Source organism: Syngnathus leptorhynchus, chromosome 13 (genome assembly GCF_054491065.1).
Source record: "Syngnathus leptorhynchus isolate UIUO chromosome 13, UIUO_Slep, whole genome shotgun sequence".
Lineage (NCBI taxonomy): Eukaryota > Metazoa > Chordata > Actinopteri > Syngnathiformes > Syngnathidae > Syngnathus > Syngnathus leptorhynchus.
The window spans coordinates 8,249,706-8,276,809 of record NC_141207.1 but is presented as its reverse complement, the minus strand read 5'-3'; the positions used below and the strand labels follow the sequence as shown (position 1 = coordinate 8,276,809).

Genomic DNA, 27,104 nt, shown 5'->3' with positions numbered 1-27,104 from the left:
CCGTCATTTTCAAACACACACGCCCTGAGACCTTTAACCAAAACAAACGATAAGAGGCTGCGGCACGCTGACACGCCAGGTTTTTATTCAAACAAACACACCGTCAAGCAAATGTTACAGATCTTCAAACCAATCCTCATGTAGATCATACAAAATCCAAATAATACTCACATTTAGTAGTATTAATTGAACATTATCGATTAATCGCGTCGTACCCGTGTTCAACATTTTGTCCGTATGAAGCGACTCTCATTAGATTGTGCAGATGTATGGCAAGTATCCATTCTATGTATTCCATAGAAACTTCTCAAAAAGCCAATGTAATGATTGACAGCTTGAGAGCTTTTGAGCATGAACTGCAGTGCATAAAACCTACTAATCACTTTGTGGTCAGTTAAAATATCACACACACACATTCACACACACAGCTGCCAAATAAATCCCTGTGCAACCCTCCAGGATATAAATAATACAAATAATACTGGATGGTCAAACAAAACACTGCATTTTCTAAACGACTGCGATCATGTAATCCATGAATACAGTTCTTTTTTTGTTTTGTTTTTTGTGATAGGGAGGCAGATGCCGGGGTTACAGTCCTTGGTGTGTGTTTCGGCATGGGTTGTCTGAAGTCTGGCAGCCCATGTTGGAATATTTGACCAGCACGCGGAACAGCGTCCCGTCGGCGCACATGCACAGTTTGTAGCGCTCCACGCCCTCGTCGAAGTATACGTCGCCCGCCGTATTGGGGATGCGCGTGGCGTTCAACATGACCGAGCCGTTCAGCACGATGCTGTTCTCCTGCAAGCACCCAAAAGGACCAAGAAGGTCAGAAGGCGCTGCATTTTGCTATGACGTTGACCGTATACTTACGGCTCTGAGCTCGATGTCGCCGCCCATTCTGAACTCGACGGTGCGGCCCATGATGTTGACGCCTTCGTTGCCGCGAATGATGGCCTTGCTGTCCCCGCGGATGTTCAAGTCCGACGCGGCGTTGCTGGTGATCTGAGGAGACCAGAAGTACCGGTTGAAACGACTGTACCTGTACCGAGAACTGAAAGATGAGAGAAGGGAGGCAATCACCCTTTCTGTGGAGGCCTTCTTGACACTGAGCACCTTGACGCCTTTGGGGAGGTTGAACTCGTGGTTGTCGTAGTCGGTGCTGAAGAAAGTGGTCTGGGTGCGGGGATCGGTGAAGGATATCCCGGTGTCGCTGACGACCGAGGTCTTGTCCTTTTCCACGCTCAGCTTAGAGGTGCCCTGCTGGAACACTACCTGCAACAAGTATCAACTTTCAACAACCCTTAGGTAGTGATTATTTTGTCCACTAGAGGGAGCCTACGTGAATTACTGATTTGAGCTTGTGAAGGTTTTAAAGTCCTCTTACCGGGTTGTTGTTGCCAACGATGAGTAGGTCTTGGTCCTTCCGACCCCCCACAGTGCTTTTGTGCAGCGGATGAACAACGCCCATGTCTGCCTTCTGCTTGAAGCGAAGCAGACCCGATTCATGAAACTCCATGCTGTCGCATCCGTTCGGACCGATGCGGATCACCGTCCATATGATCAGAGTGATCTGAAAGACAGTCGAATCACGTGAGTGTTTTCACAATACAATCCTGTACATTGATATCATATAAGACATTTTTCTTGTTTTTGTTCACTGTCGTACTCACGATAAGGTTAATCAAAGCCAGGAGAAAAAGAAGCACGATGACACACACGGCCATGTTGCCCTTGCGCCCTCGAAGACCCGTCTTGTGCAGACGCTCCTCCTCGATGGGTACGTAGCCCGCCTTGAAGTTGCTGTTGTGTTCCTTGTTTGCACCACGTCTCTCGATTGCCTTCTCTCGCATGGACTTCTTCACCGGCCCATTGGCGCTCTCCTGGAGGAAAATAACTCATGTTGTAAATGTGAGGAGACCATGTGATACAACCTAACACCTTCATCGTCTTTCAACATTTAAATTTGGTTTTGCAGCCAAACTACATGCGATCAACTCATGAAAATGATATGATTTCAAATGTACACAATTTGGAAAAAGAAAAACTAGGACCGCCACTGCTCGTTACATTGTGTGTGCTGGAATGTGTCTCAAACGAGACAGCCTGGCTGTAAGTGTGGCCATCACTATAAATAACACCGTCCCCGATTTAGCATCATAACAGATGTAATAACCCGTTACTTATCCGCGCTCTTATATCGTTAGTTTGTCGTCACGCAAGCCGGTATGGTAAATGTCATATTTCGACTCATTTTACATGCAACACAGCCTTTATTGGACAATTACGACACGGTAGATCAGTGTTAATAACACTGCGATGACAGAGCGCTTGGCTTGAAAACAAGTGTTTCGGCGCACTGGGGACACACGGGTGCAACTGCCCCCCTTAAAACACTCAAAATTGTGTCAGAATAAGAAGAACGTAAGAATAAATTGAGAATGTAACGGACCTGCTCGGAAGCCATGTTCACCCTCCCTTTCTCAGCTCCAGGAGTGTGGTAAAGGAACGTACCACTATGCACTACCCTACTGTTATTTTTGTCAAAACCTATCGTGTTTTTGCCGGAGGATAACTTAATTAAATGTTGTATCGCTTTAATCTAAAGTACAGAAATATGTCATATGTGTCGTCTCGACTCTGTTTCAAAAAAATGTGAACTTTTGTCTCTCTAAGATAGTACGTTCCGACGACACCAGCCAATAGCGTGAGGATACCCAAAATAAACCACATAGACGTTCATATTTTCCATGACTGGTACGGTTTTTAAACAATTAAACTTAAGTTTAATATTTTCAGAATGTATTTTTTATCTATTTTCTTAAACAGTCGCACGAAGCAACTTCTTTAGTTTCTCTAAAAGTGAACCCAATTGTGTAAGTAATCCAACATCGCCCTCTAGTGAATTTACATTTATTCGCACTTTTTTTCTTACGCTGTGCCATTACAGTTTTGTGTCCATTTTCGAGAGAACACTGGAGGGCGTTTAATTAATGGATTAAAACTTTATTAAAAGGCATCACCGGCAACATCCTCCGTGTGAGAACTCCGGCTGCTGTGAAACAAAGACCAACTGAAGATGACGTGACGTCAACTTACCTGTAAGCGGGGACCACTTTTTTTTTCTTCATTATTTTCACTCCCGATATCCGAGAGTTTTTGTTTGTTTTGTTATTCCAGCATCCACGAGGAGTGCAGACATGGCAGATGCTTTAAACGCGCTGGTCAGTCAGTCCTGCTTCAACGTTTTACAAGACAAGTTGGAAAGATGGCAACGAGAGTATCATGTAAGTTTTTTTGTAATGCATTTAAAGTTCACTCTTAATGGTGCAAACGTCACGTATACACGTAACGGTGGAAGCCCACGTCATGGTATGACTTCAAATGACAAAATTGGCGTCACAGCCAAATTCCTTAATTTAATCCACAAAATGCACCAAAAATATTTACAATTTGAGTTTGGTAGCTATGGAAACGAGTTGCCATGGCTTCCGATCGGTGTTTCCCAAAGAGCTTCAACTCGATTTTAGAGTGTTCACCAACGGCTACTTCCTGTTTTGTTTACGCAAACCCGGAAGTGATGTGATTTGCCCTTAGGTTTTGTCTTATATCTTTGTGCATTAAATTTGCCGATTTTGGTCAATATTTACCTCTGCCTTTGCTAAACAGTGAGCCAAATTAATTGGTTTATGTATAGGTTATTAGAATGCGTTTGATTAAAAAACTTACTTGAGTTTCATCTATTTTCTGTGGTCATTCATGGCTGTGGGTTTTTTTATGCTTCCCAAGGTGATTTCCTGTGACGAGAATATGAATCAGTGCTGTGAGATGATGGAATTTACGGCCAAAATCCAAGGGCAGCTTTTTGCCATCCTTAACTCTGTAGCTGCTGACGGTAACCACAAAAGTTTACACACCCCTGTCCAAAAAGCTAAGTTTCTTTGACATAAAATATGAGCCGAACCAATTTAATACCTTTCCACCGATAATGTGACATTTCCCCTTGTGTATTAGCTTTGTACGTGACATCTATTCCTCTTCAGGTCAACACACAGATGGCGTGGCCACGCTAAAAACACGTCTGCTTCCATGGCTGGGCTCTTGTTTCTTGCCATTACGGCCACCTGTCCACAAAGATGCCGGTTTCAGTGTCTTGCAGGTGACATCGCCCTTCAAAGCGAACTATCGGTGGCTTTAACGATGACCTCCACCAAAGTTGGTGCTGAATTTTGTGTGCTTCCCAGGATTTGGCAGAAGAGGAGCGTAAGCTTACGGAGCTCTCTAGCGGCAAGATCAGCGACGCACAGTGGCTGGAGTCTCAGCTGTGCTCCACTCGGCTGCAACTGGAATCGCTCCAGGCAGGGTGAGTCCGACGAAGATGGAAGATAAAGTAAAAACTATCAAGAAACTTCTCCTCTTCTTACCAATCCAGGGTTTACCTCATGCTCACCTACCACGCAAAAGTGCTACTTGCTACTTACTAAGGATGTGTTTATCTTTTTCAGGTTGGACGATGGTCACACGGATCTGAACCAGACAAAAAGCAAAACAGCCACCACCGAGGATGAACTACTGCACTTGAAAAAGAAGTAACCGAAATACACATTTTATTATGGGAGATAGAAATAATATTGTTCCCGCTGTATTGTTTTCAACCAAGAAGGGGACGTGTTTTATTTTTATTTTTTTGTAGCTTGAGAGCAGTATACTTACAAAATGACCTCTACAAGAAGAAGTTGGATTCCTGTCACGATTACGAGCGTCAGATGTCCAAATTGAGGAATGAAGTATCGTATCTGAGCTCACAGAGGTCTGATCACACTGCGACATGCATACGGTCCAAACCGGCAGTCTGCATCCCACTAGCTCTCGTGCCTTAAATCGCCTTTCCCAGGATGGCCAGAAGCAATTCGGTGAGATCCGAGACGATGGCATGGTCGCAGCTCACCGGTTCGTCACGTCTCCTACGCGTGGTCTCGCGCTTCAGCGACTTATACAATGTGGAGCGTAAGGAGGCGCAGCTGCAGCTTCAGGGCTACTTGAATGACTTGGAGACGGTCCAGAGGATCATCTTCATTGCCATGGTGGTAAGAGAATAAATCGGGCCTTCTTTTAATTGGACTGGTTCATCATCTTTTTTTTTTGTATGTGTCATCTTAGGAGTCCTTCAAGGCAGCCAAACTGGCTCACCGTCTCTTCAGGCTGCGCGCTCGCAAGACTCTCTCATCCTGTCACTTTGGCCCTGAAAGCCTTGAAGATACCGTGTTGGACTACATCGTTCGAAACCAGGACCTCTATGACGTGGAGAATAGTGTGGACGTAAGAAGGAACAGAAAGGGCAACCCTAACTCCAGCGCCCTTGTGACTTCTGTATTTCCCTTGCAACAGGAAGTACTCAGCGCCATGAACCTCAACCCTCGCATCGCTTCCATCCCAAAAATCAACTTCTCCGTGGCACGACCCTTAATTCGGGAGACCTGCAAGCTGGCCTTCACCATGCAAACGTTGGACCCGCCCATTGACTTGGCCTTTGCCAGCGATGGAGAACTTTTCATCAGCAGCAAGTAGCACAAAAAAAAAAAAAAAAAATCCCAAATCTACAAATTTAGTCCCAGTTGTTGAAACTTTGTCTCTTCCCGACAGGTACCGCCGCAGCCCCGACTCGGACCTCTCGGCCCAGCTGGTCTCCTACCACGTGTGGCCCGCTCTGATGCAAGGCGGAACCGTACCCGCCAAGGGCGAAGCCGTGACCAAGAAAGGAACTGTGGTACTGACGACACACCATGAGTGCAAGTGGTTATGTTCTGAGTTCTGACGTGTTTCTTGTCATCGTGTTTTTTTTTTACAGTGGAGCAGAAGCCCGCTGAGCTTCGTGCGCTCCCGCTCTCTCAGTCCAACTCGCAATCTTGTAAGTTAGCGACCGTGATGCAACTCTGCAACAATGAATTCATTATTGTTTGTAAATGAAAGACTTCCTTTGCTCTCAATTGTTTCAGACGTTCAACGACAGAACAAGATTGTCTCCGGACGCTCTTTCCGCCAGCTGCCTCTGAACTCTTATTGGATCCATGACAGGAAGTAGATCTTCACCAGGCAGGATAAAAACTGGATCGTCTTTGCTGACGCAAAGAAAACATCTGCCGCAGTTTGCATCCGTGTGACTTGAGGGTGCTCAGTAAGCGGAGCTGAGCGAGCTTGGCAGCGATGTTAGGGTGACCAGATTTGGGTTTCTGAAAAAGAGAACACTTTTTTGGAGGGGGGCGTGGTCATTTTTGGTTGTTTTTTTTTTTTTTTTTTTTTTGGGGGGGGGGTATTTTTGTATAACAATTGGATTTTTGTATAGGAATTGGATTTATTGGCCCGAATAACACAAAACAACATATATACAATAACAAAAACATATTTACACTAACAAAAACATATGTGTACACTGACATTTTTGAGTTTTATAGTGGTACACTAAAAAGACAAAAGAAATACAGCCATCGGTGCATTTGAAGAAAAAAAAAAAGGACTTTTTGAAAACGACGTCATATAGGAATGCGTTTGTGTGTGTGTGCGTGTGTGTGTGTGTGTGTACTTACGCACACGGACTGCGTTTAACCAAACAGAAAAAAAATAGAACAAAGTTTGAATTTGCAACGTTTGCATGTTGCATCTTTGTTGCAACATGTAACTCATCAATATGTTATCAAGGTAAAAGATGACGCGTCTTGTTCCACAGTGTCCACCTCAGTCCAGTGGGCGGTGCTGTTTCCACAGTTGTAGAATGATCTCCCCCGATTGGCTGGCGAATCACTATCTCTATGGTGATTGGTCACTTTCCCCCCGATAAGGGAGGGGTTGAATTCGGCGAACAAGCCGTCAACAGCAGTCCATAACGCACAATGGGATTTAGCTCACATTAAAGTTAAACTCTCGCGCCATTAAGAGACAGCTGCTTTAGCCATTTTGAAACTTTAAACACGACTAACGACTCAGTGGCCTAATTTGTGTTATTTGGCTGAGTGATTCGAAAGACGCTCCAAAGAGCGAGGATGTTGCTCCCTGTGGGAAGATAATGAAGAGGCTGCGTGTTCTGGTGGTGTGCCTCATCGTAGCTCTCCTGTGCTGGTAAGACACATTTCCGCATCCATTACTTCAAGGTTGGCGTCCGGCGAGAATTGAAAATTTAGTTGGCTTTTTTTCCCCTTTCTTTTTAAGGAAACGTGGGGCTTCACGTCTTAGCGTTGTGTACGTTATTCCATCTGCTATCAACGTATATGGCTAACGTCGTCGAATTCAAAAGTGACGGAAATTCAGTCAACATGTATACGAAAGAAGCGTCATTGTATTCGTTTTTCTCTGTTTAGTCGATGAAGTGGAATGAGAACGTTTGTATTTGCGTGTTCTTTTTTTTTAAACGGTTTTATTTAGTCGGCTAGCTTGGCAAACGTCGTTCGATGGCTGGCAAGCTAGCTTGTGTCACCTGTACGGTGGCTGCCAATGATCAATTTTAATAAAACCTACTGGTAAATGTGCGTGACTTGCTGATTTGTGCTACAGCCAACTCTTTTAAACACTATTAAATTTATATAGCGCATTTCAAGGGACCCAAGGACGTCTTGTTAGCTGGGTGCTTGATGACCTGAATGAACTGATTTTTGAATATCTTTGTGTATTTGCAAATCGCCAAAAGTAATTACGTTTACATGCACTGAATAGTTTGCCAGATTTGACAGAATATATCTTGTCCAGTTATGTGAATGCGTCTGTCCATGATTGGCTGACAATCAGTCCAGGGTGGACCCTGCCCCCCTACATCAGATGAAATAAACTCAAGTTTTCAGATGACCCAAATAAGGGGAAAAAGAAGATGGATAATTGATGAGTATTACGACTCAGTTTAATATTCTGTTCTTTTTTTTTTGTGCTACAAATTCTGGTAATCCCCAACTGTCTGGCACGACAGATTCAACCTGTTATTGTAATCGTTTCCTGGAATCCACATGTTTGTTCATACCTTTTTAATTCAACATAAGACGCCTTGAGACCAGTTCATGGGTGGAGCTCTGCCCCCCCCCTCAGTCGTACTTGCCAGCTAATGAGCATGCAGCGTCACGTCAACGACATTACAGACGCAAAACCTCACTGTTGCCGGCCTCTCACTCCCCCGTGGCGACTCTCGCACATCCCTGAGGATACAGCGTGATGTCGGCATTCTGGTTCACTAATGTGGTGCGTCGCCACAAGAATGTTAAGATGTCAATATTCATCTCTCTGGTCATGACTGGTGTTTTACCCCAAATAGAAAAAACTTATACTTACAGTAGACCATTTTTCCGCAGCTCATGCTTGCACACTCACACGCTCGGCAATGTCACACGGCGCATTTGTTAAACCAGGAAGGACCACTTGAAGAATTTTTATCGGCGTCATTTACCTCAGCGACGAAAGTGAGCTCATTAAAACATCATCTGTCAAAAGTGTAGCTGTTACTCTACTGGCGTGTCTCCAAAGCGCTCAGTGACGACGCTTTTTAATCAGACACTAAAAAGTGAACGGCGGTGAAAGAAAAAAAAGTTTCTGTTTTATCTGTCCTTGCTGTGGTAGGGGCTGCCTTGGAGAGATGCTGACTGGGTTAGCTAACAGGAAACATCCTTTTTGTTAGCCTCTTAATACATGCTTGTGCATACCCCCCCCTCCCATTCGTCTCCTCTTACACATGCTGTACAAGTCACATTTATGCGAAGGTCATAAACGTGTGGACACACGCGTAGAGTCCATATGTGGTTCACGTTACACTGGCGAAGACTGCCGCAAAGAGTCTTAACATCAGATAAGGGCTTTTCTGCGCTAAAAAAAAAAAATCTGACAGTATAAGTCCTTCTTGCCAGTAGTTGGCCCTCCATTGCAGCATTTAGACATGTTGGCAAATCATGTATACCAGAAAGGAAATTAATATGTTCAGAATGAATTTATGCCAATATTTGAATTTGTTATTGTTATTGATCAAAGACAAACTGGGATTTTTATTTTCTCTTGATTTGAAATGGGTGAACCGCCAAAACCAGTTTGAAATTGGCATGTATTTCCAGTAAAGGACAACTAACCGCAGAAAATTGGAGCAATAGCCAAAACGTTGTTGTTAAGAGTCGCATTGTAATGGATTGCAGCCGCAGCATGCATCTGCCTATCATTTTGCCTTGACGCGTTATCAGTCGTCTGGATGTGGCAAGCCGGCCTGATCCAGTTCTGTGCATGTGGAGGCTGAACCGGACTGGCACTCGATTGTTCCTGCCCACCGGCCATGGAGACAGCTAAGCTCTGTAGGCTTCACATAGCTCCCCAGGAACCAAGGACTTGTTCAGCTAAGTTGTATTTGCCCATTGTCGGCGAACAAACAAATTATAAGAGTGCCTGCTTGCCTGCTGTTGACGGAACCTCGTAACTTGCGTAGGAACGACTGTTTACGGAGAAAATGATCCGGAGGATTACGAGGTGGTTTTTGCGTCACAAGCCAACCTGTTATTTATTTTGTGGCAAGAAGAGGTTCAGCAGCATTAACCAGTATGAGAAAATGGACGGACTTAACGACGAAGTGCTGCTTCCGTGAACGAAAATAGAACACACTAAATGAGTTCTATGAGGAAAAAAAAAAAGTGGACCGTATGCTCTAGTTCCTGATGCTTTTTAATAATTTGTTCTTGAGGCAATCTTTGAAATCATGCCGCTTGCGTCACTTTCTAGAACATGCTCTGCCTCCCCTCCCCCACCAGTCTTCGCTGGCTTTTCATTATTTACCTTTCACTGCGAGCACCGACTTCTCTGCCGACCTGTTTGCAGCGAGGGAGCGAGCCAAGCGCGAGCGTCTTTCCTTCTACGCCCCCAGCCGAGGGTCATTATCACAAAGAGGCCCTGTCCGTAGCGCTGCATGAGAACATTGTGTTCCAAACCCGCACGGCTTCTTATACAGGAAATCGTATAGCCTGCCAGTCCTGCCAACAATCTTCACATGATCGGTATAGCAAAGAGCAAATGATCACAGTATTCCCCAAAATAGTGAGCGTCCTCCGTTAGATGCCGTGTCGGATCATTCGGTTAAGGCAAATAAACGCCTCGGCCATCTGTACATAAAATGCGTGTAAAAACTCTATCTGGATCAACAGAGGATGTTATTTATACGTGCAAATATTAGTTTTTGAGACTATTTGGCTGCAAATGGGCAGTGGGTGTTTCACCATGCTAGTGTGTGACAAGTACACAATGTACAGTAGTAAAAGGTTCATGAGGTTACCCCCCCCCAGGCAAACCCACGAGCACGGCAAAGTGGCTCTTCCCGTCACATTGCATTAAACCATGTGAGCGCCTCCTGGATTTCCCACAGAAGACGCTCCCGAACCTTATTTGGAGCTTTTGACGTGCAGGTTGTGTCAAAAATTCCCAGAAGTGAACTAGAGTTGTTTGTGTGTTCCTGTTTACACACTCAGCGAAAAGACTCCAGTGTACATTTTCTTTTTTTTAATGCAAGCGTCACAGCAGTGGTGTGGTAGTAGTAAAGTTTGGGCTGGCGCTGGAGTTTGTGCCAATGACTTGATAAAGTGAAGTGTTTTTGATAAGGATAAAAAGATGCCAGATTATTGTGATTCAGAGTGACATCATTTCAAGGTTTGTGTAGTCATTCCTGAAATGCATGTCATAACATTTCGCTGGAGAAATATTGATGCTAACATTTATCCTTTTTGGCTTGGTCGCTTAAAAGGAAGATCGGACATTTTGGTTTTATTGACAGGTGTTTTCCCGCAGTATGCTTCCCCCCCCCGGGCCGGCTGTCCCGTCAGTGGAGCGGGATTACGGCGGGATCAGATGGCTTTACGGCAAACTGCTGTTTCACAGCGCTGACCAAGAATTTCAGCACGAATGCAAACTTCATCTCATCTCGCTGGGAGAATTGACTGACCTACTTCTGCTCAAGCAATGAGTAGACTTTTTTTTTTTTTTTTTTACTTCCCCCGCCTCCTCTCTTCATTCTATGTTTCAGTTGAATGTAATTCTTAAGAAGCTTCTGACCCACGGGGCATCTCTGCTCGCATTCCATCCTGAGCGTCATCTTCTGACGCATCCCAGCTCCGTTTCCTGCCAGGCCCAGAGGGCAACGCTTGTCCTGAGTCAGCATTATCAGAACACTTGTGATGGCCAAGATAGACTCGAGCCCCCCCTCCCGATGACAGCTGTCGCCACGCTTTGGAACTATCTTCAAGCCTGTTGTTTTCTTTCTGCTTAGTCACCAGTCAACTTGGGCAGCACACGACTGACGTTTTAATGGGCTTACCCGCTAATTCGGTCCCAACACCAATAGGAATTAAAGCTCCCGGCGATTTCTTGAGCTGTTTTTTGATGCCACGCTTGACCCACATTTAGAAGGATTAGAAGGGAAATAACGTTGACCTCTTGGGGAAACGCTACTGAAATTTGGGCTAATTTAACGATTGCAGAGTGGGGGGGGGGGGGGGGGGGGGACGTGACGAAGGAATTTGTTTGCATTGCTGACTCATTATTGCTCAAGGCTCTTCCTTGCATTTTTGTGTGTCGCAAACAATTGCGAGCTCCTCCATAATGCCCATCTGCTTCCTGGCTGTTGGTGGGATGCAATTTTCTTCTCCCTCTGTTGCATAACCACTGGTGCCCAAAAAGTAGGTCACGCTACGCCCCCCCTCCCTCCCTCCCCCCTCCTTTTCATCCATTTTCTTTTCATTCACCAGGAATGTTGTAAATCCAGTCATTTCCCTCTTTAGGAGGCCAGACAACGATACCTTTGCTCCCTTCCGTCTAGGATGGCCGTCGACTCATCATTTAATGTCTTTGTCGAATGCTTTTTATGAATGAAGACCTGCGGGTTTTTATTGAATCATTTTACAGGAGCCGAGAGGATTTTGCTCGCCACGGCCAAAGGATTGTTGACTTAAGAATATTTGCTAAAAAAATATTGCGTGATGCAATTTGTGGCACTCCAGTATTTAAACAAGCGATACTTATCAGCAAGATCCGGAATAAAAATTTTTTGTCGGTTCGCTCAGGTCTTCCTCGTTCAAAAAACAACGTTTAAAGTGATCGTAACATAATTAAAATTGAAAGTGTTTGGAAACTTGATACAAAGCAGACCTAGCTTCACTCGGTTGGAATAAAATCTCCTCTTTTAAGAATTTATTTTATATCCAATCAGCTCTTACATAAGCAAAATGTCATGGCCTGTGAAATACTGTACGGCTGTAGAAGTGTGCTTTGGTAATTCTCCGAGCAGTTGCCCGCGTAGCAAAATCCAACACGCGATCCTTTAAAGCGGACAACTTAAACTTAGCCCGCCCCGTGGCCTATATTATCTCACGCTTGCTATTTATTCATGTACTGTATGTTCTTCATGATGGTTATGTAATTTCTTTCCACTTACTTGGCTGGCCACTTGCTAGCACACAGCCTTTATTTGTTCTAGATTTTAGAACTACTCAGCAGTATGTTCCAAGGGGAAAAGGTGTCGCTATATTTGTCGCTTGTGAAATGTCTTAAAAGAAAAATGTAGCCGGAAGTGAACAGCCCATCCCACAAACGTACTGGCATGTATGCTATAATTATTCCTCCTTTGTGTATTTTGACAAGTGAATGTCAGAGAGTTATTATTAAGATGCCTGGCACATCCCACACTGAAAAAGAAAGAAAAAAAAAAAAGTTCTCACGTGTGCTCTTGGAACTGTTTTTGGTCTGACTAATTCTTTGTGGTCTCATTTTGTGTGTTTCAGGTACCCCAATCATCATGCCTATTGTTCAGAGCACAGCTCGTCTGACCCAGGTGGGCCGGCTGGGGACGAGGATGACAGCGGCAACGCCGAAGACCCCAAGCAGGAGCAGGACTCCGTGCAACTCCAGGTCCGTTGTTGAATGTGGCGGAAATTGCTGAGCTCATGTTAACACTTGAGCTTGATATTAGTAGACTGGAGGGTACGCAATGTACCCAGATGGTGGTGCAGCTCCTATTGACCCGGTGGAGGTACGGGATTACAGACGAGGCCCATATGTGTACTCCTCGAGGGCCAAGTCCTCGGAGCAGATAGGACGGATTTCAACTTATCTCGCTCATTTTACAGCTGATTATCTTTGGAAGAGAAAAAAAAAAAAAAAAGCACCAAACTGGAAGATAACCGCCTCCATAAAAAGAAGCCTGGTGCTTCCACGTTGTCACGGCTAGTGGCTCATATTGCTGAAGTCAGTCACGAGTTAAACTCCATTCTCCAGGGGGTTAAAGTTCAGGTCAAAACGCCTTGCGCATACATAGATGTGGTTGCGAAATAATAGTGGCTCATTTGTCTTTCTGAAGAAAAAAAAAATGAGCAGATTAGACTCGGAACACACGTTTGTGACGTCTGGTTAAAGATTTGTCACGGCAGAAATAATCATTTAATCAATGCATCACAGGCCTGACAGGTATTGTATTTTGTAGGAGGTGGAAGAATGGAGGACACGCACCTCTGACGATATGGGAGTAGAACTCGAGAGAGCAGCACACCATGTACGTCAAGAACAGGTACAATCTTACAATACTGAGGCTAGGCACATTTTTTTTGTCTTTTGTTTTGTTTATTGCTTTCGTTCGGCCTGCTTGAAGTACAAAAGAAAAAAAAAACATCTTGCCTCTTGTTGTCTTGACAGACTGTGAATCCACAAGTAGTTGAGCAAGAGGAGGAAGTCACAAAATCAGATCCAGAATCTGACCCCCTACTTGCTGCTCCAGAGCCAGAACTTTTGACAGAACCCGTCATTGAATCCGACTCGCAAACAGACGCGCAGAGCCAAGTCCGAGACCAGGAGTCCGACACGGTCTCCTCCAGCTCCCCGGAGCTAATTCCGGCACAGGACTCCGCGCCCAGCGATACCCCCGCCGAAATCCTCAGCGACGAGGCTGCCGGGCATCAGCACCCCAACTCGGACCCACCTGCAGATGAAGCAGATGACTCGCCTACCTCACAGAGTGCTGGTCCCGCTATCACAGGGTAAGAGCTGTTCATTTACTTTCCATCTTTTAGGATTGCAAACCAAAGGTGAGCTGGCCAAGCTCAGAAATGACAGAAACCATCCAGGAAGATTTTTTTTTTTTTAGTATTCAACCTCTCTTCTGGGTGGCGCCTCCCAACAGTCCCTCCCCCTCCCCTCGTATGCTTCATTTTCCTGTCTGGCTCCCGTCTCCAGCATGAGGACATGCGGTAAACGCCATGTCCTTTCTTTCCCGTAGTGCAGCGCGGGTTGCCAGTGCCGGTGACGAGCCCCCAGCAGACAGCTTTGTCTTTGCTGAGCGCTCTGACTCGCAGTGTGGGGTCACAACCCCCGAACTGGCAACCTGTGAAAACTCCCCTTTTGGCAGCCCCCTCCTCAGGTGAGTCTGCCCCCCCCCCCCCCCCCCCCCATGTTTGCCCTCCCCTGTCCCCCGAAGGGATACGATAATCCCAGGTAATGATGGCGCATGATTGAGCAACTCTCCGCTGGCCTTTATATGGTCTTCGTTTTTGTTCCTGCAGTTTAATTTGACCATCTGCCTACTCATTTGTCTCCCTTTCATCTCTTATCTAGGGAGGCTTCCGAAGAGGACGGGCAGTCGGATCACAGCCAGGATGCCGGTACTGAAACGGTGGAGGTTGAGTCCACTTTTCAAGTGGAAAAGCAACAGGAGGACGAACGCAAACAGCAGGAGAAGGCACGGCCCGAAGTGCAGCAGGACAACAATGCCTCCTTGCACCAGCAGCAGGTCCATCACATTTCAAAATTCGCAATCAGAAATCTCAGATAATGAATACATTTTTGTCACGAGTTGGAATCGAAAAAAAGCTCTTGTGTATTTGGGAGATATTTTTTAAAGATTAAGTTGTACATTTTACAAGAACAGAACATTTTGTATTTTCACAAAAGTCAAAATATTGAGACCATCAAATCGAAAAGAAATGAATAAATCTTTAAATCCTTTTGATCAATCAGAAAAATTCACAAAGTAAATTTTACAAGGACAAATTTCTCTATATTTTTTAAAAAGAACTCCCATGTACAATTCAGGGGGGAGACGCCGGTACTGGCAGGGAATCGGATCCTTCGGTTCCCAGCAAAGATGACATCCCAACCTTTGATGAGTGGAAGAAAAAAGTCATGGAAGTGGAGAAGGAGAAAAGTAAGTCACTTGGACTATTTGACAACTGTTGCAGCTCAAGAAGGATTGCTCTAGTTTCTTTTCATGTTCTATTTCTGTTCCGCCCTCTGCGCAGGTCAAAATCTCCACACGGCCTCTAGCGGCATTGCCCAACCGGTAAAGAAGGTCCAGAAAAACTTCAAGAATAACTACGCCTCGGTGGAGTGCGGCGCTAAGATACTCTCTGCGAACAGTGAGGCCAAGGTTGGTCGAGGAAAAAAAAAAAAAAATCCATTCCCAACATCTTGCTTTAGTTGTTCATTCATCTTCCAGAGCACGTCGGCTATTCTCATGGAGAATATGGATTTATACATGCTGAATCCCTGCAGCAACAAAATCTGGTAAATTCAGACCAGTTAAAAGATTTTGTATGAGAGTATAAATGTTGGTCTTACACTTTTGTACCGCTTTGCAGGTTTGTGATCGAGCTCTGTGAGCCCATTCAAGTCAAGCAACTGGACATCGCCAACTTTGAACTCTTCTCGTCAACGCCTAAAGATTTCCTCGTCTCCCTTAGCGACAGGTAAAAACTCCACATTCTTTTCAATACACTTTAGGAACACAACTGCGTCCTTTTTGACCTTCAAGATTTATTTTCACTCATAAATTGTGGCATGCCAGGCCCGCCCTTGAGTCGGCCCCCCCGCGGCAATTCCCACCAGCTTCGGCACGCGTCTGATTTCTCGAGGACTCACGTTTGGCCCTGCTGTTTTTTATTTTTGTTTGCTTGCAGGTACCCTACCAACAAGTGGGTGAAGCTGGGGACGTTCCACGCCCGCGACGAGCGCATCGTGCAGAGCTTTCCACTGGATGAACAACTTTACGCAAAATATGTGAAGGTACTTCTTTTTTGGCTCCTCCCCTTTCTCAATGAAAGTCCACATCGCTCCAGAGGAGCTGACATTTCACATCATTTATGACGTAGTCCTGCTAGCCCGTCTTTTTCCTCTTAATCTCTTGTTAGAAACTGTCCATCCGTGTCACGTGGACCCTTCCGGAATATTGGATCCACCTTTTATGTGTCTTTCGCTAAAACTTGCAGAAAATGCTTGCAACTCTATTTATTTATTTTTCTTTTTATTGAACTCATTTTCTTGTTTTCTTTCTCCTGTCTTGCTGTCTGGCCTCAGATGTTCATCAAGTACATCAAGGTTAGCATTCTTTCTTTCTCTGGCTTGGCTGTCTTTAACTGTCATTAATAATAATTGTCTTAACTGGTGAGCCTGGTAAAAAAAACACCTGCCACAAATGCATGTGAATGCTAACACCCACGCTATGACCAACGGGTGAAATGTCAGTATGAAGCTAAAAAGCAGATTTGTCAGATGACCTGATCTTTACTTTTTTGCTCCAGTTCAATTTAGGTTCATCCTGATATTTTACTCAAAGGCCCCAAACTTATTGTGAGTTGTGTATGCAGTGTTCGGAGAGTTGCTATATCATGGCTGACATTTTTTTGTTTGTTTGTTTTTTGTCCTTTGGCAGGTTGAGCTGCTTTCCCACTTTGGCTCCGAACACTTCTGTCCCCTCAGTCTCTTCAGGTAAGAAAGATTGTGTCATCTCTCGTGTCGTAACAATGGCCTAGCCTCTTTTATTCTTGTTTTGCCTATAGGGTGTTTGGCACCAGCATGGTGGAGGAATACGAGGAGATTGCAGATTCCCAGTATCCTTCCGAAAGGCTCGATTACCCGGATGAAGATTACGGTAAGCATTCAGAACCCAATAACCAGGCCTGAGGTGTACCTAATCAACTGTCCACTCATCACGGGTGTTTAAATGTGTGCGTTTGTGTCTGCTCAGATTATCCGCCCGGCTATCAACCATCAGAGGACAAGGCGTCGAAAAACCTGCTCGGCTCGGCAACGAGTACGTACGCAAAAAAGCGTTGCGCTGTGCCGAAAATGCTGACTCAACCACTTTGTGTGTTGACTTTCAGATGCCATCCTTAACATGGTCAACAACATTGCTGCTAACGTGCTGGGCGGAAAACCTGAGCTGGAGGGACAATCTGGGGCGCAAGGTATGCATAGCTAGGGACTTCCACATTGCTAACACTGTGGAGCTACAGTGAAGTCACATGTAAACCCCGTGAGTTGCTCTCCGATGATATCACCAAAGGCAAGGCCAAATTAGTTACAGCTCTTCGTTCTATACTGGAAAGTACGTGACGTTCGAGTCACGCTTGCTTTTTCTTTGGAACTAATTCTTCTAAGTGTTGAAAGGGGTTTAGTGGGATTTAATTTGAATGCATTTAAAAAGGGATGAGGCCTTGACTTGTCTGAGTGATTCAATGGTGCATATTGAAACATCAAGTGAGTCAGTCCGCCCACATATTTTTTCTTTTCTTCTTATTTCCAATCAAATGGTCTTATTGAACGAACGCACTGGTTGATTGAGGGAAATGAGAAAAGCGGCAGATGGGAGGCGAGCGGTCACTTAAATAGAGGAGAATGTTTGTATGTGTCTTTGTGTGCGCGTCACAAATTTGAGTTGAAATGCTGCTGTTGGCATTTTAGTCTCTGTGTGTGCATATTTGTGGAAGCAAGATCAGTTCCAACTGGATCAGACCAGTTTCTATCCTCCGGCCTTCCCAAACATGGGCATGTGAGCCTAGTTGGCAGCAGGAGATTTCTGTCCGCCACCCTGCCCTCCATAAGTTCCACAAGCGCTGTGAAGATTTAGCTACCAAAAACAACTTTGACAGCTGTCTTCCCAATGCCCGTTTGTCCAATCACAGATAACCTAACAGAAGAAGCGCTGACCAACAAGGAGGAGAGCGTGGAGGAAGTTGAGCCTGCTACGCCGACGGAAATCCCTCAAACCTCTGCTGTGTAAGGCCTTTGTGAACCAACACGGCAGCCACTGTTTGTGTAGAAACCTGTCTAACTTTGCTTTCCCGTCCCCCCCCCAAGAGAGAACCCCGTCGACGGGTTTCCAAAAGAGCACACGGGCCACGAAGACGCCAATGCATCTTCAACGTCGCCCTCGTCCCTGGAATCTCCCAAAGACAGACAGATTGTCACTCTTGTGGAGGAGGAAGATGACGAAGAGCCTCGGCAGTCCACAGTCACCCTGCTGGAGGAGGAGGACGAAGAGAAAAGTGAAGATGAGGAGGAGGTGACGGCGACTAGGGAGAGCTTGGCGTACTGTCCTTTTTTGTCTGTGTCCTCGCTGTCCTGCCTGGCCACACTCCCGGAGGTGCTCCGACACTGGTGCTCCGCCGTATTAGCCAAGGAGCGACTCCGCAAACTTCACGCCCAGACGCGCGCCCTCGTAAAAGACTTCACACCTCCGAGGATCCCCGCGCCCTTACCCACACCTTCACAGGAAGCCCTCCCCCTCACGGAAAAAACACCAGAGCCCCAGGCGCCTGTCACGACTCCAAACGAAGGCCAATCTGAGAGCGAGTCCCGACTCACACCACCCTTGCTCCCCCATGCGCACACTCCTCTGCCCGACTTCCACCTGGAGCCCAGCAGAACGTCCACGCTCGACACGCACGGCTTCTCGGACATCCACGCTTCCGTGACTCCCACCCACCAGGACCTGCTTCTGCCTCCCATCAAAGACGCTGCCCTGAACCCCGTCACCACGCCGCCGCTCCAGGCTGTCCCGGTTCTCAACACGCAGCGACCGAGCGTCACGCCACCCGCCTCGGTGGAGAGCGTCCCGCCCCAGCTTTCCACCCCGGAAACAGACGCACCGGATGCTGCCCTCCCCACTCCTAAGGAACAGGACCTTCCCACTGCATCACGCCCCGAAGACCTGGTCCCCCCTCCCACGGATCAGCTGACGGCTCCCCCCTTAACAAACCCTGACGCAGGTAGCGACCTGCAGAAAATTGACCAACAGAAACCAAACACCCCTCTAGAGGAGCACAGCGACCCTCAGGGAGGAGAACTTCATCGGACGGCGGAACCGGCAGAGGATGACCTGTTAAACGGCAGCGCGCAGCGGGCGGCCACAGACTTCTATGCCGAGCTGCAGAACAGCGGGGACTACAGCAACCAGAACGGCGCCGGCATGGCGGGCAGCACCGGCGCGACATCCAACGGGGCGACGGTGCACGGCTCCAGCCAGAAGGAGAGCGTCTTCATGCGACTCAACAACAGGATCAAAGCTCTAGAGATGAACATGAGTCTGTCTGGCAGATACCTGGAAGAGCTGAGCCAGAGGTACAATCCCTTTTTTTGTTTGTTTTTTGTCTGGGACTAAGATTGCAATAAGCAACCGCATGGATATAACCGTTCTCTGCTGCTCAAGGTACCGCAAACAAATGGAGGAGATGCAGAGGGCCTTCAACAAGACAGTCATCAAGCTACAAAACACCTCGCGCATGGCTGAGGAGCAGGTAGGTGTGAACGACCCAATCCGTGGTGTTGGAACTATCAAATCATGGGAGTGTGCTTTTGCTTGGCTCCTCAGGACCAGAAACAGCAAGAATCCATTCAGGTTCTGCAGAGTCAGCTGGAGAACATCACCAAACTGATGCTTAATCTTACCGCTACAGTTGGACAGCTTCAGAAAGAGGTCCAAACTTGTCATGTTTGCGATGTGCAATTTTCACACGACTCATGTGACTCTTTCTGCGCAGGTATCTGACCGTCAGAGCTACCTGGTGGCCTCTCTGGCCATGTGCGTGTCCCTGGGCCTGCTCCTGTGCCTGCAATGCTGCCGCAACTCCTGCGCCGCCCCCCGGCCGGACGCCGCCTCCACCATCACCACCACCGCCGTGGCGTTGCCCAAGAGCCAACACTACCCCAGCCCAAAGAGATGCTTCTCCTCCTACGACGACATGAGCCTCACGCGCAGGGTGATGTGTCCACTTGTGCGCTCAAAGTCCTTCCACCTGTCTTCGACAGATGGTAAACATCCGATGAATCAAATTAGATTCATGTGACGCCCCCTGCTGTTCATTTTGTGTCCTGTGTGTTTGAGTTTAGGGCCGGTTGACATGAATGTCTTTCTTTTTTTTTTTCATCAGTAGGTCCAGAGGACTTGTACATTGTAGAGCCTCTAAAGTTTTCTCCAGAGAAAAAGGTAAATTGGCTTTTTTCTTTTTTTTTTTTTTTTTTATCCATCTCACAATGTCGTAAAAATGATAGCATGATTTTTCTCCTCCCTCTTCTCACAGAAGAAACGATGCAAAAGCAAACCTTTGGACAAAGTCGAAACCCTGAAACCATCGAATCCTTTGGCCCCGCTCACCAACGGCGACGTCAAATGCAACGACTTCCACCCATGCCTCCCCCCTCCTCTCCCGACCCTTCTGCTTCCCCCTCGCCTCCCGCCGCCACCCCCTCCCCTTCCTCCTCCTCTTCCGGCTCCATCTCCCGCTGAAGAAAACCCACCATTGCACCTCGACCCCGCTAAGGACCCCCCTTCAGAGACCAACAGCTCCAGCTTGTCCTATCTCACCGAGGAGTCGTTCGCCTGGCGCCTGCCACCTCCCTCGCCCGTCTTCAACTGCGCCGAGCTGCCCCTCCGGCCCGCCCGACCGCCGCCCGTCCCCCCCGCCAAGTCCCGGCAGGAGAGACGTGCCACCAAACGGCGCAAGTCGCGGCAGACGGAAGCGCCGGAGGGGCGCTTGACCTCTCTGCCCGCCCTGGAGCAGCTCATGAAGCGCAGGAAGGAGCTCGGCGTAGGCGCCATCACGGTGACGGCCGTCAGCGGACAAGTCTGAGGCGCTTTATCCCAAAGAACCACATTTGCCCTCGTTCACTCCCTTCTAAAGACCTTTGAACGGTTACGTGCCTTTATGATCCCTTGTAATTGGTGTTGAAAACACACAAATGTCTGTTTGCGAGGACAAGTCCGTTTGGAGCATCCACAAAGTATTCAAAGCATGTATCATTGCGAGAGAAGTCGGTTACATAATACATCCTTCATTTTTATTGTCCTCTTTCCTATCTTTTTCACGGCATGACTCCCGGGACCACCTTCTTAGTTCACGGATTGCCTCCCAGCTCTCGTGCCCTCAGCAGCCCGATGAAGAAAACACAAATTTCATTTCTCCACTCGCACTAAATCTATCAGCTACAGCAGCAGCACACATGACTTTTTTTTTTTTTTTTTTGGAAACATTTCACTTCTTTAAAAAAACCAAGACATTTATTGACAAAATTAGACTAACTTTTTCACAAACTCAATCTCCTATACATGTCTGTCTTTTCTGTTATTGAGCTAACACGGCCGCACGCACATACGCAAAAGAGAGTCGTTTTATTTATTTATATTTACACACTGGCTGGCCAGTCTCGGTAGTAGGAAACAACTACAACAAAAGCGAAATTATATTTATGCATACACATTTGCTCACTGGTACTGACACATAGCAAATAGCTTGATTATATTTCACATTTATTCCAAGTGGTCGCAGTCACACCCGACCCGATGAATTGCCTTGAACTGCTGCTTTCTGATTGGTAGAAAAGCAGCTCACACTTTATTCTCATTCACTTTCGCTTTTTTTTTTTTGTGTGTCTGCTGCAAGCAATGGCATCCAATGTTTGTTTTTTGTTTTTTTTAGTGTAATGCAGTCAAACTAAAAGTGTTTTCTGATAGGCTCTGAGTGGCTGTCTTTACAAAGACCCTTATATCTTCACTCACTTCATTTCTTTTTTTTGCACAATCTTCCCAAATGTGAAAGAGGATTTTTTAAAATTTATCATAAGATGCTTTGTGCGTGTGTGTGTGTGTGTCCTTTTTGTTCCCCTCATTGAAAGTTGAAAGTGTGTATTTTGTTTTAAAGGGAAACACAGGCAAAGAGGGTCGTATGAAACGTTCTTCACGTCATGCTCGTTGTCTTTTTACACCCCCCCCCCCCCCTTTTTATGTCTGTGCGTTCATGTGAGATTACTTAAATTTCTCTGGTGTGTTACAAGAGACTACTTTTGATTCTACTTAACACAGCGAAACAGAGGAGCTGCTGAACGACCTCTATGTGCACTTTTTAATGACTCCTTTTTTGTTTTTGTTTTTCTACTTTTCAAAGTGTTCTCATCTTTCGATCTCTTTCAAGTTCTCTGTGATTCCTCTGAAAAGCTGCACAGTATTTGTTTTTTTGTTTTTTAGCAGGAGTGAGTTACTACAAAAACTGTAGTGCCATTAGAAACTGTGAATTTCTAAATAAAACCTTTTTTTTGTTGTCTTTGACTTTGTCGTCCCTTCTCTCAATGTTTTCCTAGGGCAATATTTTTGTATACTGTAGATAAATACGAAACTAACGCGGTATCATTTGTAGTGTCTTGAATATTTACTATAATTGTTTAAACTCTTACCAACTCCAGCCACAGGAGGTCGCTGCCACTTCCGGTGCTTTCTCCGTGTTTACGTTCATACTTCAAGATGGAAGACGATGTGGATGTTGACATTGAGGGAGACGAGTTGGATGTTAATTTTGGGTAATGACCCTTCTATTTCTGTCATTTTTCGCTTATTACGGCTTTCTTATTTCACGCGCTGCCTTGCATTCCAATTTCCGATCTCCCGGTTAAGCATTTCTGTAAACGAGCGAAGCTAAAGATGAGGTTAGCTGAGCTTTAGCTAACTTTTCTGAAGTACTGTATCTTAACCCTCTGGAATCCATTTGTGTCAACCTTGCTTCCCTTTTTTCTTTCCTTTTTTTTCCTCCAAATTACAGGGATCAAGATGCAAGAGAGTTAGTTCAGGAGCAGTCAACGTGGAAAAGCAATGCGGGGATTCTGGTAATAAACGCAGCTATTACGCCGTTAATAACTAGTTTGCTCTAATCAGGCATTCGTAATCTTATGTTGACAATCTGATGTGTTTACCGTTCAGCCATGGGAGTTGGACACCTCTATCAGCAATGAAAACCGAGAAGCGATACACAGAATGCTACTGGAGGAGCAGTATCCTTTTTTCCTACACGGCCGTAAACGCACCATCCCTGCACTTCTGTCTGGCTTATTTAGCAAGCTTTTGAGGCAGTTTTTGTTTGACCTTGGTGGACCTAAACTACTTTTAGATACTACCTGAAAGGCCAGGCGATTCCCAACCATATTTGGCCCAGTGATGCCAATGATAAGCCTAAAGGGAAAAAGTAAGTATGTGGAGAACAGATGGAAGAGACAGCATAGAGCAAAATATTTATTTGGTTGCCCAATTTCATATTTGTTTACAAACAGTTTAAATTTTACACCTATCCCTCCAGGAATTTCTTTAGACATGTTAAACCTTGCTGTCTTCTGTTCAGGTCTCAAGCCAAGACCTCATCTTCCTCCTCCTCCTCCTCCTCATCATCATCATCCCGATGGTCCAAACAGGAGAAAAAGTTATTTGAAGAGGGGCTGGTATGTTGAAGAACCATTATTAAGTTATTTAAGTACCGTACAAGTATGTCGTCGGTCTTGCTGGTGTTTAGGCGCAGTTTGGGCGAAGGTGGACAAAAATTGCCAAGTTGGTGGGCAGCCGCAGTGTCTTTCAGGTCAAAAGCTACGCCAGACAGTATTTGAAACATAAGGTGAGTCGTGTTTCTTTGTGTTGTAGTGAAAAATGAAATAACTGGTATCACGTAAAAATCATTTCATTAAAGAAAATGATTTATGTTTTATGATTTTTCATATAAATTAAAGCCCAATAAATTGTATAATGTGTTTTTATTAAATTAATATTTTTCTACTTGATCTTATATTTGACTTTAATTTTGTGAACATATATTTAAATACTGTTTTGTACATTTTTAACATCAAAAATGTCAACAAGTAATGCATATTATTTGTGCCAAGCCCAAATGTGGTTTTTGTCCACCCCAGTCCAAGCTGGCTGTGGGCGCTGCAGCTCCCTCTACAGGCAGCATGCCGCCCGCTCAGCCCAGCACCACCAATACGGTGCGCATAGAAAGACTGGATGAAGACGAGGACGAGGAGGTGGACATCACCGATGATGACCTCGGCGGTGAGCGCGAGGCCGAGCGTCAGCCCGAACCTCCCCCCGCGCCTTCGCTTGGCCCCTCGGAGGAGTCCGCAGACGAACGAGAACCCGAAGCTGAAACGTCAACAGTCTCCAAGCGGATGGAGGAGGAAGAGGAGGAGGAAGCTGCAGAAGTTGACGGACCGCAAGATGATCAGGAGGAGGAGGAGGAGGAGGAGGAGGAAGAACTTAAAGCGCCGGAGCAGGAAGTGGAGCTTGACTTGTGGAGCATCAGCGAGGAGGAGAAGCAAGCCATCCCAGAGTTCTTCGAGGGACGTCCTTCCAAGACGCCCGAGCGATACCTGAAGATCCGCAACTACATCTTGGACCAGTGGTGAAGCGAGAAAACAAAAACACTCAAGTAGTAAGCCCACGGCAGGAGCATGTGGGGCGCTAACGCCGTTGTGGTGCTGTGGCAGGCTGAAGAGCAAACCCAAGTACCTGAACAAGACGTCGGTGCGGCCCGGCTTGAAGAACTGCGGCGACGTCAACTGCATCGGGAGGATACACACGTACCTGGAGCTCATCGGTGCAATCAACTTCAACTGTGGTAGGAACCTGCGCCATTTGGTTGCCATCATTGACTCCTCTTTGTATTATTTGATTGTTCCTTCATAGTTTTGACATTTTTCTCGTCTAAGAGCAAGTGGTGTACAATCGGCCCCGGGTGGCGGACCGTTCGAAGCAGAAAGAGGGCAAAGACGTGCGTGAGGCGTACCAGCTGGCCCAGAGACTGCAGAGTATGGTAAGGTAGCCATTTTTGTAGTCCTTAGCGGTCCACAAGGCTATTTGAGGTTCTCTTTGTGTTGCAACTGTGCATCCGCATCTTTCAAAATGAAAGCCGGCTCACATTTCTTGGCTGTTTGTTTGCCGATAGCGGACCAGGAAGCGGCGTGTGAGGGACACATGGGGAAACTGGTGCGACGCCAAAGACTTGGAGGGACAAACATATGAGGTATTTAACTCCATGCACATGTCATTGCATATCGCCATTTCATTACACATTTGTTTTGTTATTAGCATCTTAGCGCTGAGGAGTTGGCCATGCGCAGAGAGCGGAACAAAGCTTGCAAAGCGTCCAGACACAGAGGGTGAGTGCTTCACACACATTTCCAAACGTCGCTCATCGTTTGTTAACACTCAACATTGATGTGACTTGTTTTTAGGTCTTTTGATCCTTTCCAGCTCATTCCATGTAGGTGCTTTGGAGAGGATGCGCAGGTAGGTGACAAACAGCTATCTGGAGTCTCATTATAACAGTAAAGCATTCCTCATCATAGTTTGAACGTTTGTTTGAATTCTTCAGGAACCATTCCGAGTCATTGTGTGCGCTGAGACGCTGTTGATTATGGACATGGTAAGCAGACGCTCACACAAAAGCTTTGTAGTATGGCTTTATAATGTTCCTCATCAATTTTTTTTTTTTTTTTTTTTTGAAATGCCCGTCAGCACGCTCACGTCTCTCGAGGCGAGGTGATCGGTCTGCTCGGAGGAACTTTTAACGAGGAGGAGAAAGTGTTGAAAGTGAGAATCGGTGATTAAATCCAAACACACAAGTGAGTCTTGAGCGATGATCTACGTGCGTGCGTGCAGATCTGTGCGGCGGAGCCGTGCAACAGCGTGAGCACGGGCCTCCAGTGCGAGATGGACCCTCTGTCTCAAACGCAGGCCTGCGACGTGCTCTCCTCTTTGGGCTTCAGCGTGGTGGGTTGGTATCACTCCCACCCGTCCTTCCACCCAAACCCATCTGTGCGGGACATCAATACGCAGGACCAGTTCCAGGTGATGTGAATCAAAAGTTGCTTGACCGGCGCTTCCTTAAATACTGGTTTGTTCATTTGTATTTGGTTTTTTTTAGAGTTATTTCTCCCGCGGAGGCGCTCCCTTTATCGGCATGATTGTCAGCCCGTACGACCCGGCCAATCCTTCTCCGCATTCCCAAACCACCTGCTTGTTGGTCAAGGAGAGCCAAGAGCCTCTGACACCGCAAAGTACGTTGTACAGTTTCACTTCAAGAAACATCAAATGTCAATCTCCTGAGAGGATCAATTCGAAAATGTTTTGATATGAAGAGATTTCTTTTCATACTTCACAGAGCTTCCCTACAAATTCGACTTCCTGCCATCACAAGACATCCCGGACTGGGATCAGACTTTGAGACGAGCCCTTTGGATCATCCACAAGTACTCCCAGGGACCAGGGTGAGAAATCCAAAGTCCACTTTGTTCTGAAGTAGCGCCCAACGAGTTATTTTATTTTAGGAGCGTGAACATGGAGCGATTTTTCCGGAGGGACTCCCACTTAACTTGTCTGGAAAAGGTAACGGCACACACATCCATCAACCTAACATGGCTGGTAATTATTATACCCTTCCCACAGCCTTCAACTTCTTTCTGGCCAACTTTCAGATGCTGTCATCGCTGGCCAGGTACTTGGAGCCGCTGCCCGATGAGGACGAGGCGGGGGAAGCCTTCCTCAATCAAATCCACGCTCTCTTCCTTTCGGACTCCATCGCCCGGCAGCAACAGCAGCCCAGTCAAGACGAGAATCAGGAGAGCAACTCGTCAAGTAACTCACCCGTGCCCGTGAGTTCAGGAGATGTCCAGGAGGATTCGGGAGGTGACGAAACGGACTCAAACAACGTATTGCATCTTGGCTCTGTGCTCTCGACTGGACACGACTATTTACTCTGATCTCATTAGTGTATGTTTTTTTTTTACCATTATAAAAACATATTATAGATACAATACGCAGACTCTATGGAAGAAAAAACTTGGCTCGAGATTCAAGTGTTTCAAGTAACCACATCATTTCATGTACATACATGAAATATACTGCCCCCTTGTGGACATGAAACCACACTGAATGCATGATGTATAAACTGTTTATTTACATTCTGTTTAATGTTACACTGTATATTTAATATAATAAAAGATTATTACTGTATATTTTTATAAAGTAACATAGCAAA

General features: G+C 46.1%; 4 protein-coding genes across 7 annotated transcripts; 3 read left to right on the top strand and 1 right to left on the bottom strand.

Annotated features, from left to right (window-relative positions):
* Window positions 1-63: 63 nt before the first annotated feature.
* sgcb (sarcoglycan, beta (dystrophin-associated glycoprotein)) lies at window positions 64-3,312 on the bottom strand. 2 transcript variants are annotated; one of them, XM_085927417.1, is made up of 6 exons: window positions 3,100-3,312; window positions 1,674-1,883; window positions 1,388-1,573; window positions 1,084-1,275; window positions 874-1,005; window positions 64-801 (listed from the first exon to the last, which is right to left on the bottom strand). In XM_085927417.1, the coding sequence occupies exons 2-6, from the start codon at window positions 1,851-1,853 to the stop codon at window positions 592-594; spliced, it is 900 nt and encodes a 299-aa protein (XP_085783543.1). In that variant the 5' UTR covers window positions 1,854-1,883; window positions 3,100-3,312; the 3' UTR covers window positions 64-591. The 2 variants fall into 2 exon arrangements, with proteins under 2 accessions (XP_085783543.1, XP_085783542.1); XM_085927416.1 differs by lacking the exon at window positions 3,100-3,312 and adding an exon at window positions 2,453-2,660.
* Window positions 2,402-6,288, top strand: spata18 (spermatogenesis associated 18). Its single transcript, XM_085927414.1, has 14 exons — window positions 2,402-2,876; window positions 3,017-3,101; window positions 3,181-3,287; window positions 3,790-3,895; window positions 4,044-4,159; window positions 4,245-4,363; window positions 4,506-4,589; window positions 4,694-4,810; window positions 4,895-5,087; window positions 5,161-5,319; window positions 5,389-5,564; window positions 5,644-5,767; window positions 5,849-5,908; window positions 5,997-6,288. The coding sequence occupies exons 3-14, from the start codon at window positions 3,201-3,203 to the stop codon at window positions 6,051-6,053; spliced, it is 1,398 nt and encodes a 465-aa protein (XP_085783540.1). The 5' UTR covers window positions 2,402-2,876; window positions 3,017-3,101; window positions 3,181-3,200; the 3' UTR covers window positions 6,054-6,288.
* An 8-nt stretch (window positions 6,289-6,296) lies between these two features.
* On the top strand, window positions 6,297-22,357 carry suco (SUN domain containing ossification factor). 3 transcript variants are annotated; one of them, XM_085927409.1, is made up of 23 exons: window positions 6,297-7,113; window positions 12,774-12,900; window positions 13,472-13,555; window positions 13,681-14,021; window positions 14,261-14,401; window positions 14,596-14,770; window positions 15,073-15,184; window positions 15,279-15,406; window positions 15,476-15,543; window positions 15,618-15,725; window positions 15,936-16,041; window positions 16,333-16,353; window positions 16,688-16,743; window positions 16,815-16,906; window positions 17,003-17,068; window positions 17,139-17,222; window positions 17,940-18,033; window positions 18,115-19,377; window positions 19,466-19,553; window positions 19,628-19,732; window positions 19,797-20,067; window positions 20,187-20,242; window positions 20,337-22,357. In XM_085927409.1, exons 1-23 carry the CDS (start codon window positions 7,061-7,063, stop codon window positions 20,883-20,885), a joined length of 4,188 nt encoding a protein of 1,395 aa, XP_085783535.1. In that variant the 5' UTR covers window positions 6,297-7,060; the 3' UTR covers window positions 20,886-22,357. The 3 variants fall into 3 exon arrangements, with proteins under 3 accessions (XP_085783535.1, XP_085783536.1, XP_085783537.1); XM_085927410.1 differs by lacking the exon at window positions 16,333-16,353; XM_085927411.1 differs by lacking the exon at window positions 14,261-14,401 and having other exon boundaries at window positions 6,298-7,113.
* A 162-nt stretch (window positions 22,358-22,519) lies between these two features.
* Window positions 22,520-27,069, top strand: mysm1 (Myb-like, SWIRM and MPN domains 1). The gene is made up of 19 exons (XM_085927412.1): window positions 22,520-22,605; window positions 22,845-22,908; window positions 23,003-23,073; window positions 23,190-23,264; window positions 23,418-23,514; window positions 23,586-23,684; window positions 23,977-24,467; window positions 24,553-24,683; window positions 24,775-24,878; window positions 25,011-25,088; window positions 25,154-25,224; window positions 25,300-25,354; window positions 25,440-25,490; window positions 25,583-25,657; window positions 25,727-25,915; window positions 25,992-26,124; window positions 26,229-26,334; window positions 26,395-26,452; window positions 26,542-27,069. The coding sequence occupies exons 1-19, from the start codon at window positions 22,550-22,552 to the stop codon at window positions 26,824-26,826; spliced, it is 2,289 nt and encodes a 762-aa protein (XP_085783538.1). The 5' UTR covers window positions 22,520-22,549; the 3' UTR covers window positions 26,827-27,069.
* Window positions 27,070-27,104: the final 35 nt, after the last annotated feature.

Coding starts and splice junctions, on each gene's coding strand:
- sgcb (XM_085927416.1), bottom strand. Junction 1,574..1,673: donor TGGCTTTGATTAACCTTATC/GTGAGTACGACA, acceptor ACTGTCTTTCAG/ATCACTCTGATCATATGGAC. Junction 1,276..1,387: donor TCGTTGGCAACAACAACCCG/GTAAGAGGACTT, acceptor TACTTGTTGCAG/GTAGTGTTCCAGCAGGGCAC.
- spata18 (XM_085927414.1), top strand. CDS start 3,201: ATGGCAGATGCTTTAAACGCGCTGGTCAGTCAGTCCTGCTTCAACGTT. Junction 3,288..3,789: donor GATGGCAACGAGAGTATCAT/GTAAGTTTTTTT, acceptor ATGCTTCCCAAG/GTGATTTCCTGTGACGAGAA. Junction 5,320..5,388: donor ACGTGGAGAATAGTGTGGAC/GTAAGAAGGAAC, acceptor CCCTTGCAACAG/GAAGTACTCAGCGCCATGAA.
- suco (XM_085927409.1), top strand. CDS start 7,061: ATGAAGAGGCTGCGTGTTCTGGTGGTGTGCCTCATCGTAGCTCTCCTG. Junction 15,185..15,278: donor GGAAGTGGAGAAGGAGAAAA/GTAAGTCACTTG, acceptor CCCTCTGCGCAG/GTCAAAATCTCCACACGGCC. Junction 15,726..15,935: donor CTCGTCTCCCTTAGCGACAG/GTAAAAACTCCA, acceptor GTTTGCTTGCAG/GTACCCTACCAACAAGTGGG.
- mysm1 (XM_085927412.1), top strand. CDS start 22,550: ATGGAAGACGATGTGGATGTTGACATTGAGGGAGACGAGTTGGATGTT. Junction 22,606..22,844: donor GAGTTGGATGTTAATTTTGG/GTAATGACCCTT, acceptor TCCAAATTACAG/GGATCAAGATGCAAGAGAGT. Junction 23,074..23,189: donor AGAATGCTACTGGAGGAGCA/GTATCCTTTTTT, acceptor AACTACTTTTAG/ATACTACCTGAAAGGCCAGG.